General features: G+C 37.5%; 1 protein-coding gene across 1 annotated transcript; it reads left to right on the top strand.

Moving 5' to 3' along the window:
• Nucleotides 1-8841: 8841 nt before the first annotated feature.
• On the top strand, nt 8842-15402 carry LOC104222473 (TSL-kinase interacting protein 1-like). The gene is made up of 8 exons (XM_070174666.1): nt 8842-8925; nt 11652-11778; nt 11881-12098; nt 12179-12420; nt 12499-12724; nt 13901-14674; nt 14879-15001; nt 15104-15402. The coding sequence occupies exons 2-8, from the start codon at nt 11673-11675 to the stop codon at nt 15194-15196; spliced, it is 1782 nt and encodes a 593-aa protein (XP_070030767.1). The 5' UTR covers nt 8842-8925; nt 11652-11672; the 3' UTR covers nt 15197-15402.
• Nucleotides 15403-15660: the final 258 nt, after the last annotated feature.

Genomic DNA, 15660 nt, shown 5'->3' with positions numbered 1-15660 from the left:
TAAAGGAGAAGCAATGGTACTAAAGTCTCTCACAAACCTCCTATAAAAACTAGCAAGTCCATGAAAACTCCTAACTTCAGTTACACTCTTAGGTTTAGGCCATTCTTTTATTGCTTTGATTTTCTCTTCATCAACCTCAACTCCTTTAGAACTAACTACAAAACCCAAGAAAATCACACGATCCACATAAAAAGTACACTTTTTAAGATTAGCAAATAAAAATTGCTTTCTAAGAACTTCAAAAACTTGTTTTAGGTGTTCTACATGCTCTTCTAAAGTGTTAGAAAAGACCAAGATATCATCGAAGTACACCACAACAAATTTTCCATGAAAATCCTTAAAAACATGATTCATTAATCTCATGAAAGTACTAGGTGCATTAGTCAAGCCGAAAGGCATAACTAACCACTCATAAAGCCCATATTTGGTCTTAAAAGCAGTTTTCCATTCATCTCCAGGATTCATTCGAATCTGATGGTAACCACTTTTTAGATCAATTTTAGAAAAGATTTTGGATCCATGTAATTGATCCAACATGTCATCAAGACGAGGAATAGGGTGGCGATACTTTACCGTAATCTTGTTGATTGCTCTACAATCCACGCACATCCTCCAAGTTCCATCCTTTTTTGGTACCAATAGGACGGGAACCGAGCAAGGGCTCATGCTCTCTCTCACAAAACCTTTCTCAAGCAACTCCTCAACTTGCCTTTGAAGTTCTTTTGTCTCTTCTGGATTACTCCTATAGGCTGGCCTATTTGGGATTTGTGATCCAGGTACAAAATCAATTTGATGCTCAATGCCACGTAAAGGTGGCAATCCATTAGGAATATCTTCTGGAAAGACATCTTCAAAATCCTGCAAAAGAGAAGAAATACTACTTGGCAAAGAAGAAGTTAGCAACTCAGAATTAATCAAAGTCTCTTTGTAAGTAAGTAGTATTATGGGCAGCCCCTCTTTTCTTGCATTTAAACACTCTTTGGTTTTTATATAAAAACTCTCTTTTTTTCTTTCCTTAACCTCTTTCCTCTCACCAAGACTGTCTATTTTTTCATTCAAACCCTTTTTTATCTCTTCTCTCAAATTGCTGCCCTCTCTCTCTTTCTCTCGGCCATCTCTCTTTTTTTCTAATTCTTGGCCTTCTTTCTTTTCTTTTTCCTCAAGCTCACTTTTTATCTCTCCCCTTGGTTTTCCCATTGTTTCTCTTAATCTCTTTTGATCTTCAAACACTTGAGAAGGAGATAAAGGTGCAAGAGTAAATTTCCTGCCATTTAGTTCAAGAGAATATCTATTCTTTCTTCCATCATGAAAAACATTCCTGTCATACTGCCAAGGACGACCCAGTAAGATATGACAAGCTTGCATAGGTATTATGTCACAAAGAATATCATCCTTATATCTACCAACATTAAATGAAATCATGCACTGTTTGTTTACCTTTAGTTCACCACTATCATTTAACCATTGGAGTCTATATGGAGTAGGGTGTTTCATGCATGCAAGTCCCAATTTTTCCACAAAGTATGAACTCACCACATTAGCACAACTACCACTATCAATGATCATAGAGCAAGTTTTTCCCTTTATCCCACACCTAGTATGGAATATATTCTCCCTTTGTTCTTCACTATTGCTTGCCAAATTGATAGTCATAATCCTTCTAACTACCCCAATCATGCCCTCATTAGGTAGTTCTACATCATCTTCATCACTCACATCTCCCTCTTCTTCTCCCTCACCTTTTTCACTCTCATATCCTCCATCTTCTCTAAGAATGATGTTTCTTCTACTTGGACATTCATGCATCATATGTCCCCTTCCTTTACATTTATGACATTGAATAGAACTAGAAGGTGTAAAAGGTTTAGGGTTAAAGGTTTTACCTCCCTCTTTGTTCTCAAATTTACCTTTACCCTTGTCTTCTTGAGGTCTAGAAGAACTCTTCATTTCATTATATGGCCATGGCTTCTTGGAGATGGTGCTTGTCCGACCTTTCCACGAGCTAGTCTGCTTTCTTTTATTTTGATTTTCTATCTTTACAGACAAATCAACTAACTCATCTATTGTTACATATTGCTGTAATTCTACTACATCAGCTATTTCCTTATTTAAACCATTTAAAAACCTAGCCATTGTAGCCTCTTCTTCCTCTGTACAATTAGCTTGGATCATAGCCATATCCATAGCCTTAAAGTACTCATCCACAGACATGGACCCTTGCTTCAATGTTTGAAGACGTTGTTGTAGCTCTCTTTGAAAGTGTGATGGCACGAATCTCTTCCTCATCACCCTCTTCATCTCAGCCCAAGTAGCAACTGGTGCTTGTCCTTCTTGCAATCTGTCCCTAGCAAGCTTTTTCCACCAAATAGCAGCATAGTCAGAAAACTCAACAACAGCAAGTTTAACTTTCTTACCCTCAGAGTAGTTATGACAATCAAAGATGGCTTCAACCTTTCTCTCCCAATCAAGGTACAAGTCTGGGTCCCTTGCTCCCTTGAATGATGGCATCTTCATCTTTATACTACTTATATTATCATCTTCTACTCTACCTCTTTGTCCCCTCCTATCTCTTCCCACCCTATCAAAATCAATATCATTAAAATCATCTATAGGGTTTTCTTGATTTACAATGGGAGCATGGGGTACATTTCTCCTAGCTTGGGGTCTAACATTATTTTCCCTCCTAAGTTCAGCTATTGTATCATTTTGATCAGCAATGGTATCCCTCATCTCTTGGAGTTGCAAATTCAACCTTTCAAATTGTTGATGCATAGCTTGCAAGGTAAAATCATTTCTTGCTTTGATTTCAGCTTCTTGGAGAACCCTTCGTTCATCATCACTACCTGTACGCGACATCTTTAAAAAAAAAGTGTAAACTGTATCACAAAACTTAGCTCTTTTTTTTTTCTCGGAATAACCTTTGAACAAAATACTTTGTAGATTTATAATTAAACCCAACTCGTATGAAATTCTTAGTAGTAAAATTCAGATTTTTGGGGAACTAATGAAAGAAAAACCAAATCCTAGAACTATTAGGCTCGGTTGAAACATGACGCGAACAAAAAGGAAAGGATTATATGTTTAGATTAGAAAGAGTAAGAAAATCTAGGATCCCCTCTTCTTGTTTCCTTTGTTAATTTTTGGTAACAAATTAGATAAAAAAGAAATATCCCGGAGAGCACGCAATTCTATTTTTTGTTCTAAAAACTGATTTTCGTTTTTTTTTAATTTTTTTTCTTTTCTTTTCTTTGCTCTTAGTATTCAAGAAATTCCAAGACTTACCAAGAACGAAATCTTGATAAAAACCGCTCTGATACCACTTGATAACAACTAGGTCGGGAATCCAAATTAGAGTAAGAATTTGAGAAGTAAATGCGGAAGCAATAACAACAAGGAATTGAACAACTAGAATTAAAGAGACGAAAATAAAGGATATGGGACGAATTCAAGGAAAGAATTCCAAGAACGTAAGTTCTATAGCCTTGACAAGATCAAAGTAACAACGTCTTGATTTATGGAAGAAATCAAACGCCTTTACTTAAAAAGCAAATCAAAACAATAGATTCAGATCTTGACCACTTTACGAGTAACTTGAGACAATAATTAATAACTAGTATTAATCGCCTTCTAAGAATACCACAAAGGAATCAAAGATATCATAAAAGAGAAGTAATCTTACTACCTTGAACTAAGAACTAGTAAAGGTTGAAAGATAAATCTCAAAGCACAAGTAACAAAGGTTCAAAAGAACTCTCAAAGTATGATATACTTAATCAATAAATGTTGTGTCTTATGAATGAGAAGAACTCCTTATTTATAGGAGTTAAAAGCACTTAAAATAATGTAGGGGGTTGCTAAAAAGTCATCTAAATTAGGTAGGTGGCTCCTAAGGGGTAACAAAAGCCATCAAAATTAAGTGGGGGCGGCCAAATCCTTTTGGGGCAGATTTGGGCCTTAAAACTATTAGTTTGGGCCATTGGTTTGGACTCCAATTGGGCTCCTTTTGAAACACCCCCTTTTGGACCTCTTTTAAGGTCATTTTGAGCCTTATTGGTGGACTTCAAGGGCTGATTTGGTAACCCAATCTTCCTCCTCTTAGACTTCAATTTGGACTACCAAATAATTGTAAAACTTGGACAATTCATCTCCTTTGGGCTTGAGCTCTTCCTCTACAATTAAAAGCTTCTTTATTTGCCATTGAAGTTCTAGCAACCTTAGCTTGCAACTCTTTAGCTTGAGATCTTGTAAATGGCCTTGGAGCTTCCAAAACTCTATCATCTCTATCATTGTCCTTAACTATATCCTTGTTCTTGATGCTATCACGTGAGTACACCAACTCAGTAAGTAACAAGTCCAAACTATGGACTGATGGGTAGTGACGGACCAAACCTCAACAAGTAATAACATATATCTGAACATGAAAAGTAGACATGCTTACAGTTCAAGTAAAGTTCAACAGTATTTAAATGCAAATGACAGTACGAAGTTCAAAACTCAGAGATTTCACATATATAAATGCACAACTAGCATGATCAATGTTCCATGAACCTCCACTCAAAATACTCAACCCCTCGGTACTGTATATGGCCATTCGGCCCAGGGAAGATCCATCCCGGAATATACATCGCTGACCGTAGTCATCCAGTACCGAGGACACATGCCAGTCTAGCCTCACGGAGAAGATCCATCTCCCGGTATAATACTTCGGACAAGATCCATATCCAGGGAGGATCCATCCCTAAATATCATCATCTGCGCTCACTGGGGGTGTAAAGACTCCGGAGGGGCTTCTCTCATTAGCCCAAGCGCTATAACAAAGCCAACGAAGGCTTGTTCAATATCTCGCTGCGATGTGCAGCCCAATCTCATACTGTCAATCAATATTAGGCTCTCGGCCTCACTCAGTCAATAATCTCCAATCTCATACACACGGGCTAACATGTCATGATACAAGCCCGAGCAATGATATGATATGTCAAGTAGCAATAATCAAGACTGAGGCATGATATAATATGCATGAACAGGACTGAGTATAGATTATAAATGAAGCTAATGACATGATAGCAAGAAATGACCTCTCGGGTCTCAACAATGTTGGTGTGAAGCCTTAACATGATAATTAGCATGATTTGCAGCTTATTAACTTAATCACATAATTGCAACATAGATATCAACATAAAAGAGTCACTAGGCGGTGCCATAGAATGATCCAGGCCGCCTTTCTCACGATGCACGCCCACACGCCCGTCACTTGGCATTTGCGTCACCTCAATAGTAATCATAGAACACACAGTTCGGGGTTTCGAACCCTCAGAACCAAGTTTGGAAGCGTTACTTACCTTAAGCCAAACCAAACTCTAGCCTGCGACGTCTTTTCCTCTTGATTCGGCCTTTAAATGCCCCGAATCTAACCAAAAGTAGTATATAACCATCAAAATATGCTAAGGGAACAAAGCTCACTCGAAAATAATCAAATTACATCAAAATCCCGAAATTGATCAAAACTCGACCCCCGGGCATACGTCTCGAAATCCGACAAAAATTTATATCAACGGAATCCTTATCCCCCCACGAGTTTATTCATACTAAAAGTACCAAATTCGACCACAAATGACCCCTAAAATCCCTAATTTTAGGTCTCCAATTTTCCAAGCCCTAATCCCCAATTTGCTACTGATTTTTCCATAGATTTCAAGCTTACAACCTTAAAAATCATCATAAAAATGAGTTTAGGGGCCAAGGACCTTACCTCTAAGAAACCCTCTTGAATCCTCCCTTGAATTTGCTCCCCAAAGCTTCTTCCCGTTTGAAATGTTATGAAAAATAACCCAAATTCGCGAAGGGTGAAATATATATGTTCTAACCCAGCAAAATTGCATTTACGGTCCAATTATCGCACATGCGGTCCCAGGTGCCCATCTACAGATTTCACTTATCCGCCCAGCCACCGCACCTGCGATCAAATCCTCGCACCTGCGCCATCGCAGGTGCGTCCAAAGTTCCGCTTCTGCGGCTCCAGACCTTCCTTCTCTTGGCCGCATCTGCGACTTCACTTCCGCTTCTGCGGGCTCGCACCTGCGGTCCCCGAGCCGCAGGTGCAGTTATGACAGGAACTTAGCATTTCAGTTGCCAATTCCAACTCAAAACCTCCCGTCAACCATCCGAAATCATCCCGAGGCCTCCGAGACCTCAACCAAAAGTACGAACAAGTCATATACCACCTTCCAAACTTATACCAATTTTCAAAACACCTAAGACAACATCGAAACATCAATCTAACCACAGATTCAAGCCTAAGAACTCTAAAAACTTTCAACTTCCGCTTTCGATCAAAAAGTCTATCAAACATCGTCCAAATGACCTGAAATTTTGCACACACATCACAAATGACTCAGCGGACCTACTCCCACTTTCCGAATTCCATTCCGACCCCTATATCAAAATCTCACCTATCAATCGGAAACGCCAAAATTCCAATTTCGCCAATTCAAGTCTAAATCTATTCCGGACCTCCAAAACACATGTCGATCACGCTCCTAAGTCCCAAATCACCTCCTGAGCTATCCGAACCATCGAAATTTACATCCGAGACCTTTTTACATAAGTCAACATTCGGTTGACTTTTCCAACCTAAACTTACTCAAAAGAAACTAAGTGTCTTATTCCTTTCCAAAATCTCTCCGAACTCGAACCAACCAATCCGATATCACATAATATAACTGAACAAGATAATAAGAAGCAGAAATGGGAAAAACGGAACGGTAACTCATGAAACGACCGGCCGGGTCGTTACACCCCCTCCCCCCGAGTTAAGATCATGCTCTCTTCAATTCTTCTCTAATATAAACGTGGCTTTCCCACGCATAGTATAGATAATAAATAGAACCTAACTGTTGGCCAGACAATTAAGTAGTTAATTACAGAATTGAAGAAATAACCATGTATTGGTGAATTATACTTAAGGTTAAGTCAACATTAAACAACAATATTCATGGCTAAATCACAACCCCAGAACTATGGGTTTTAGTCATTCATGATAATATCAAATCCAATGCAAAAGTGTTGAATAATTGAAACTACTGAGAAAGATGAAGAAAAAACTGAGAATTCTTGCTCCCGAGTATTTCGTGTCTTGTTCTCGCCTCCCAAAAATATCTCACCCCCTCCCAAAAATAGGTTTAGAGCCCCTTTTATACATGTTGGGGGCGTGTAGGGTTGAAATCCCCAAGTCCCAGTCGAATTAGGACAAAATTTGGCATTACACATACAAAACTCACGCACTATGAGTAAAATGCGATGCGCTATGCATATAAATATGCATACTTTATGCCAAATATCAGGTAGCAATTGATGCTCTTGGTACAGTGCTTCATGCCTTTGGCTCTCCAATCTAGTCGGTTGAAAAGCTAATCCTTGTTGAAGCTTGATAGTTAAAGAGATTTTGCAGATTGCTTTTCGTAAATGTTGAAGGGAAATCTATTATATTCTACAGATACAAAGGAGTTGGTAATGATAATATAAGGTCAAATATCATTTCCTTGAACCGTGCAAAACATATGTGAAGATAAACGGTCACATGAGAGACAATTTAGATGTAGTTCGCTTCTCTGTTGAGAACTATAGAGTTAAGCCAAAAATAGATACTTACTTACTAACAATTAGCTATTAAGTCAGAACTGCTACCAATAATATTTAACATTCAAAAAAACCTAGACAAAAAAGAATTCTTTTCAATGGTTATGATTGAAATTTATTGAAAACATATGAATAATGCAATATACATTATTTGAGAAAAATTGAAGGTGACTTGGACTGGTTTAGCATTAAAATTCATTAACAATATTATAGATTTTTTTCCTCTCGCATCGCATTCGGTGTTTTCTTTTAAATGAGAGAGTTTAATTTATCTCCTCTATTTGATAGAGAGCTTTTGCCTTGATCTTTGAAGTTTGAATTTGTAATGGATCCATATTTACTGAAGAAGATAGAGATACTTTCTATTGATTCCAACGACGAACAATACCGAATACAAAGAAAAGGAACTAAAAAAGGAAAAAAAGAATAGAGGGAGGCTCCAGAGTGCTCCAACAAGAGCTAAACCAAATTAAAGAAAAGACTCTGTATTTCCATCAGGATCTTCTCTGCAATTATCCCACTTTATTTTCATATAGCCTTATCTTAGTCAGGGTCCCAACGTCACTTGACAGGTTCTTGGCGGATATTTGGGCCTGCTTCTCTTTCTAATGGATCCACTTTCACCATCCTTGTTATCTTGGGCCGCATTCATAATAGAATTGCACGAACAATGGAATCGAAGAAGGGACAAGCAACAATACCCATCCCCATTTCGCTAAACTCAATAAGCTTCTTCACAACTTAACCTCCACAGAGCTCCAACTACACTGATCAAACTTCTCGAATCCAATTTGAGACCTGAATATATATATATATATATATCCAGAACTCGTTTACGCGTATCGAAGTTGGAATAAGCTTGGGAGCTCCGAAGAGCTTTACTTGGTAATATGGATGATATTGATAATATTTGATTTATATTGATAATATTTTATAAATTGACTAACATTGATATCATCTTTACTTTGAAAGATCAAATTGGATAGTTTTCTCGAAAGAAAAAAGACTCCCGAATGTGGCTAATCAATAGTAAATAGTCCTTTGGGCCACTATAAGGCCTAGTCACAGGGTCTGGGCTTTGTACTACCACGCACAAAGGAGGCCCAATTAACTATTCAACTGGATAAGTGAAAAGCGCCGGAAAAAAAGAAAACCTTATAAAAATGCACATACAAATAAGTGTACCGGTAAAAGGAAAAACAGATTCAAAGTCCAAAACACAGCGCGGTGACTGGTGAGTTTGTTTTTATCTCTCAAAATCTCTCATTCCCGCCCACTATTCATTGCCAGGCAAGCATGAATTTTCTCTTTTATCTTTTGTTTAGTTTAATTTTATAATTGAATCCGCTCAGAGTTTGAATTTATTGAATGGATTGTAATTCGAAGATCTGAATTTGAATTTTTTTTATATCGGAATTGTTATGTGTATATCTGGGTTGTTGATTTGTTTGTGTCTATTGATGCTTAATCGAAGAACAAAAAACCCTAGTTTCTTATTCGAATTTGATCGTAATTGGAAGAATTTCAATTGGAATCGACATGAGAATCACATAGATTTAGTTCAGTAGTATTTTTTTTTATGACTGGTGGTGTCGGGCCAGCTTGCGCACACCTGACTGTTCCAACAGTTTTCTGCTACCTTCTACCAGCACAGGTACCGGAGCTCGCCAAGGCTTAGACATATAGGAAGAAATTACCCGGATTTAAACTTGAGACCTCATGACCATTCCTTGTTTGTAAACTCTAGCTCTGTTTTTTTTTTTTGTGTGTGTGGAAGAGGTGCAACAAATCAATTAAGGAGAAAAGAGAAGGAACTTGATGCCTGTGGTCAGAGTTAATTCTCTCTCCATCCCATTTTATTTGATGCTGTTTGATTAGATGTCAATTTTAATATGTTAATTTGACTGATGTATTACTCCCCTGTTTTGCTTTATGTGGCATAGTTTGCCTGGATACTAATTTTAAGAAAGGAGGGAAGACTTTTGAAACTCGTCATAATATTTATGTGACCATAAAACTTTTGAAACTTGTAGTTTTAAACTTGTCATAAACATTTTGTATGTCATTAAGGGTAATATTGGAAGTCTAAGTTAAATTGTTTTTAAATTTAGAAAGCTACGATTCTTTCTGGGACGGCCCAAAACGGAGATATTTCCAAATAAACTGGACGGCGGGGGAGTGTATCAATTGCAGTGGGAGTTAGTTCGATAGAGAAAATACATGTCAAAATAAAAAAAGTAAGTTGTGCTTCTTCGTTTTCTTTGAATCTATATTTGCTGCTTTAGAATTGAAAGATTTTCAGTTGGAATTTGGTATGAGAATATCTCTCTTGTTTCAGTCCATTGATGTTATTCGGTTTTGTTATACCTTGATTCTTAAAGAAAACACTGGTTCGGTAATTTTTTTGCCCTTCAGCCGGAGGATGTTAAATATAAGGACAGAGGAGAAGAAAAATGATGTCTGCTAGTGAGAATAAATACTCAATTGTGCCGTCTAATTAACAGTGATTAACTGGACCCTGATTTTAAATGCTACAGTGGTTGAGAAATTAGTTTGATAGAGAAAAGCATCACTTCAAAGTTCAAAATTTTGAATTCTTGAAAGTTGTAAAAATGATTTAGAATAAAATTATCTGCAAAATAATGTCAGATTTTAGGACGTTTTAAAATAGAAAGACTATCACATTAATTAGGACGATGAGAGTAGTTGTTAATCGACCCTTCCCTCCCCCCCCCCCTGAATTTGGCACTTTAAAAATCAGAAATCTATGCTAAAGTTGGGAACAAAGACAGAAATGATTTAGGATTGATCTTGAATTTAGATTTTTGAGAAAGAGTCTGTGAAATACTTTAACTTGAACCTACCCAAGCTTTGACTTAACCCTTTTCCTTCCCCCTTTGACAATTGATAGAGACTGTGAGTCGCTTTCTTGACCTTCAGTCTAATTACAAACCTTGACTTTGTAATATATTCGATGTGAGAATCTTACAGCTGAGTTAACTTTTGCATCTTGACTTTACAAGGTTTCAGATAGTAATGGTGATTGCATTCCAGACATCAGTTGATTGGGGTTAAACATTTCGAGTTTAGCCTAGTTAATTTTGAGGCAGTTATGAAAGGAGCTATTTGTAAGGACATCTTTTAACAGTTTGTGATCCATAGCTGTAAAAATGAAACGGGAGAATCATTTTGGAAACTGAAATCAAGGGATATTTCAATGGGAAGAAGTGTGCTATTTGGTGTAATATGAAAGGGAATTTTATAATTAGTTAGAATATAAATGAGATAAAAACGGCTTCGCCTAGGCTTGAGTAGAAGAAGAGTTACTTGAACAAGGTTCATGGAAGTCGGCTTTGCATGATATTCACTACATATTTCTCTCTGTTGCAATTTAAAGCTTTAGTTTCATCTTCTAAATTGAAAAGTTTTAGTCAGTAGACCGTGGGTCTTGAAAGTGTTCTAGATACGAGTATCGAAATTGATCCACAGTTTATTGTTTAATATTAGACTAGTAGCATTTTAGCGGAGAAAGTATTGGATTATGAGAACTTGGAAAGGTGAGATAAATAATGGTAGGACTATATGCTTCATTTGCAGGTTTGGGGCACAAGGCCAATAAAGAAGTATTTACCATCCATTATATATGTTCTTATTTTTTTATTGTTGTTTACGTTTTGCTCCCAGGGTAGGGGTAAGGCTGCGTACATCCTACCCTCCCCACCTCACTTGTGGGATTTTCACTGGGTTGTTTGTCTTTGAAAATCAGATGAGAGGAATCATCGCTAGACTTGCTGCTGGTGGAACTTGCTTGACTGAAAACACACTGCTTATTGTTGACTTTGCTTTTCCTGAATGATTGACATTACAAGAAGTAGATGTTGATTTAATTCATTTGGTGCTTCTATAGGGACTGAATTTTTCAAGTCTGCTGTTGTCAAAGATTTGATAAATGCCATGTGATTTCTGAAGTAAAAATAAATGGAAATACTGAGTTTTTAAACTTCTTTTTGCAGCAGAGCAAGAAATCTAGCCGATTGATGAAGAGAAAGAAAAGTGAGGTTCATGAAAATTACAGTGACAAGGAGAATGTTGGATCAAAAAAAGCAACACGTAGGATTGGTCGGCAACATCTGAATGCAGCAGGTTAGGCAGCTGACATGAATCTGTAGACAATTGTTGATTGAGTTCCATTTTGTTTGGCTTATCTCTCAACTGGGCATATGACTTTTCTTGTGTACTTCCCAGGGGAATGTAGAAATGTTTCAGCTGGGGAAAATGATGGGATTTTGCCCGAACAGGCTGCTAAAGTATCCAGCCAAATACTCCCCAGAAGGGTGACTTGTTCCCCTGTAACAAAAGGAGATGCTGCAGCAGGGATTGGGAGTCAACAACTTGATTCCCATAAGAAGATTAAGCTACAGCTTTTTCCAATAAATAAAAGTACCCGACAGAGATTGGAGAAGGTATAAGTCATGCATTAAATAAATAGAACTATGCGTAACGTGCACCAATTGAATCTTGATAGTTTTGGTATTTCTGGTAGGATGGCTGCAATCCATTCCAGGAACTTACTTTAAGTACTCACAAGAAGATATCATCAGTGATTAAGCACCTTAATACAAAGTGGAATTCTTCGAGCGTGGGGTTGGCGGAGCTCTTTCTATTCCCCTATAATATTAATACAGAAAACTTGGCATCAGAGAAGCGATGGAGCTCAAAAGATACCAACGTTTCTGCAGGACAAGTGTATGCAGCAATAGAAAGTCCTGCCATTTTCCGCTTAAGGTTTTAGACTGGTCTGATTCCATTTTTTGCATATAGCTCTTCAATCGAAAGGTTTTAATTTTGCTTCCAATTTTCTAGGTATGGCTGGTTTTCTGATGTTAAGCTCAAGGCCTCTGAGGTACCTGATATCTCCCCTCCCTCTGGCACTCATTCACAATCAAGGGGTATTAAGAGAATTTTTGCTGCTGCAATGGACATCGGAAATGACAAAATAGAAGGAGCTAAGTTGAAAAATGAAGAACTTAGTAAACCAATCTGCATGAATGAGCAGAAGATGCCTCTGAACATACCTATTGATAATATGGTAAGTAATTATGTCATTCTGGTTCTTTTGTTTAATATCTTGTTCTGTAAATCTTCTCAGTCATTCAATCTAATGCCATTTACGATATTGCTGATTTTAGTTTGCTTCAGTTAGGAACTTATGCTGAAAAAGTTGAACATAAAGCAAAATACTGCTGCCCCTTATATCTTGTGATTGCTGGGGTCTCTGGCAGCACTACTGATACTGTTAAGAGTTACCAGTTGCAAAAGCTTTAAGTAATTCATAAATGAGATCCCAGTGCATTAGAAATACCTCACTACAGATATTTCTTTTTATGCTAATTAAAACTGATGTATAGTGGCTTGGGGAGAAAGAACTTGCAGGAAAGTAAAAAAATGTCCAGATTTAGTATGTTGTCTGTCAATGTATGAATAAATATATGTAGGCATACCCTATTAAATGCTGATAGGTTGGTAGCTAGGCACATCATTTGCTTGGGATGTCAAGTCTATTTCAAGTTTTACTGCAGTTCAAGGAAGTACGGGCTCAGGTGCCCGGTAAACTTCTCAAATTCCTATTTAAAATCCAATGTTAAAAACATTTGACAAACTCGATAAAGATGTACGTTTGCTCCTCTACCTCTGCATTCAGGCATTCCAAAGTGGGTTTTTATTTTTTATTTTTATAAGGAGGCTTATCAAAGTGGATTCTGATACCTGTTTCCTTGGGATATCTAACCCTCTCAATTGGACAGTTTGTTTCCGAAAATACTCTATGGTGATTTGGATATTCTGAATCTGAAATTGGTATGCTTGTCCTGCAAGATGTATACAACCCGCATGCACCATAAACTGACAACAGAAACAACCTAGGATATGTCGTGTTTATGTAACCTGTAGGCTGTGGCTAGGTCAAGCAAACCACTGTCACAATAATTGGGAAAGACTCAATGCTCGAGATGTGTGCTTAAACAAAATTGACATGTTTTTCTTTTATAGGATGAAAATACAGATTAATTAATTGTTGAAATTGCAACAAAAATTGGAGGTCCTTTACTGCATGTGTAAGATCAATTGTTAACGACTACCCTACCCTCTATGATTGTATTCTCACGTGTTCTAGAATCTAGCCTCTAGGACCGGTCTAACTAGATGATTTTTACTATCGGAAATGGCTATATATGTCTTGAATTTGGTCCTTGATACTCCTTTCTAGGTTGATGGAGCAAGAAAGCAAAATGTCCCTGCAAAGATGGCAAGTCCATGGGATGATATTTTCACCAACTTAAGCATTGGCGGATTGCTGTCTGAGGCATCTTTGCAAGGAAAGATCACCAACTCGGAAACTAAAATGGATTTGCAGCCAATCCAGTTAGTTTCTGATATTAGTGTTGGAGGCTTGCTGTCTGAAGTGTCTTTGCAGGGTAAGATGTCTACTGGAATGAAACAAGAGAACAGAGTGGGATTGCAGCCATCTTCATTTGCTTCGTTTATTAGCTCAGGAAGCTTCTTTTCTGAAGCATCTTCTCAAGGAAAGGTTAGTGATTGCAATTTAGCTTCAAAAGGAAGCAAATCTGGATTGAAGGAAACGTCAGATTATGGCCAGCACAGTGAGTCAAAATTTTCATGGGATTTTAATCTCACTAATTTGAGCATTGGAGGATTGCTATCTGAGGTGTCTCTGCTTGAAAAAGTAAAAAAACATGACCAAGGAACTGAGGGCAAACCAAGCTCACAACCTACGTCATCTTTTCCTGATTCACTCGATGCTTTTATAGCTGCCCGCCTAAATTCACACCCATCATCATCTCATGAATTGCACTCGTCTATCTTGGATGCTGAAGAGACATGCCATGCATTTCCAGTGCGTAAAATTTCATCAGGAAACGAAAATGCAACTACTTCGTGTGGAACAGCTGGTCCTGGCAATTGTCATGAGTATACAAGTTCGAAATCTTTCAGAATTCCATCATCCTCTAGTGCTCCTGAGGTTTGTTGCTTTATAATCTTTTCTGGTTTCCAGACTAAAAAAGCTTCATTTTAGCCATCATTAGTTTTTGGCTTTTGATAATATTGCTTCCATGTGATCAGTTCTCAATGTGGAGCTTCCTAATCTTGCTTCCTTCATTATTACATAACTTCTTGATGTTCTTATGGAAGGATTGACGATTTCTTAATTCTGGTGTTGTTATAGTGCACAACTCAAAGTGTGATTGCACAAGATCAACCATCTCAGCAACCAAGGACACCCCTCATTTCCCGTCCAAGGGGGATTTCTGATGAAGACAACAGCGTTGGGCTAAAGGGCATCAAATGGGTACATTTCCGCTCTTTAACTAATCTTGTGTCCATTTGAAATTTTTCTTCTTGTCAAGGAACAGGAGAAGTTAACATTTTCCTTTCCTATGTTTGTTTGCAGGAAGACTCTATAGGACCATTTGATCTTGGAATGCCTATCTTGCGACCGGTTAGTAGTGGAGACAGTGTTAGCCTCAGCGAGTTCAGTAAATAACATATTTATGTAGTCTTGAACTGATACCATAGACACTAGGAAAATTTTCCTCAGCTCGAGGATCAAATTCTTGAACAGTTGAAACTCTTGAAAAGTAAAAATGATGCTGTGAATTGTCCATAAAAATAGCTAAAAGAACGATATTGTGATTATCAAAGACAGTTGTATTTTATGTAATATTAGCCTTAAGTTGGGCTTTTCATTTACTTCAACACCTAAGACAAGGACTTTGTAGTATCTTTCATATGGAAGTTAAGATATGTTAATGTGTAGAAAAAACAGTCGCTGAACATGGCCGTGTTTGGATTGATAGGGATAACACAGACAAAACTTAATTTTCATTTGACATTAATCTACGAGTTTGCAATGCCATAATAAGAAGAAACTACTGTCGCTGCGATCTGGTATTATGAAATCTTTGTTGAAGGGATTGTACTTCTTTTGTTGTCAATCACTTTTTTAGT

The sequence above is a fragment of the Nicotiana sylvestris genome, chromosome 5 (genome assembly GCF_000393655.2).
Source record: "Nicotiana sylvestris chromosome 5, ASM39365v2, whole genome shotgun sequence".
Lineage (NCBI taxonomy): Eukaryota > Viridiplantae > Streptophyta > Magnoliopsida > Solanales > Solanaceae > Nicotiana > Nicotiana sylvestris.
The sequence above is the reverse complement of the archived record's forward strand: the minus strand, read 5'-3'. Positions and strand labels throughout refer to the sequence as shown.

Coding starts and splice junctions, on each gene's coding strand:
- LOC104222473 (XM_070174666.1), top strand. CDS start 11,673: ATGAAGAGAAAGAAAAGTGAGGTTCATGAAAATTACAGTGACAAGGAG. Junction 11,779..11,880: donor GCAACATCTGAATGCAGCAG/GTTAGGCAGCTG, acceptor TGTACTTCCCAG/GGGAATGTAGAAATGTTTCA. Junction 12,421..12,498: donor CCTGCCATTTTCCGCTTAAG/GTTTTAGACTGG, acceptor CCAATTTTCTAG/GTATGGCTGGTTTTCTGATG.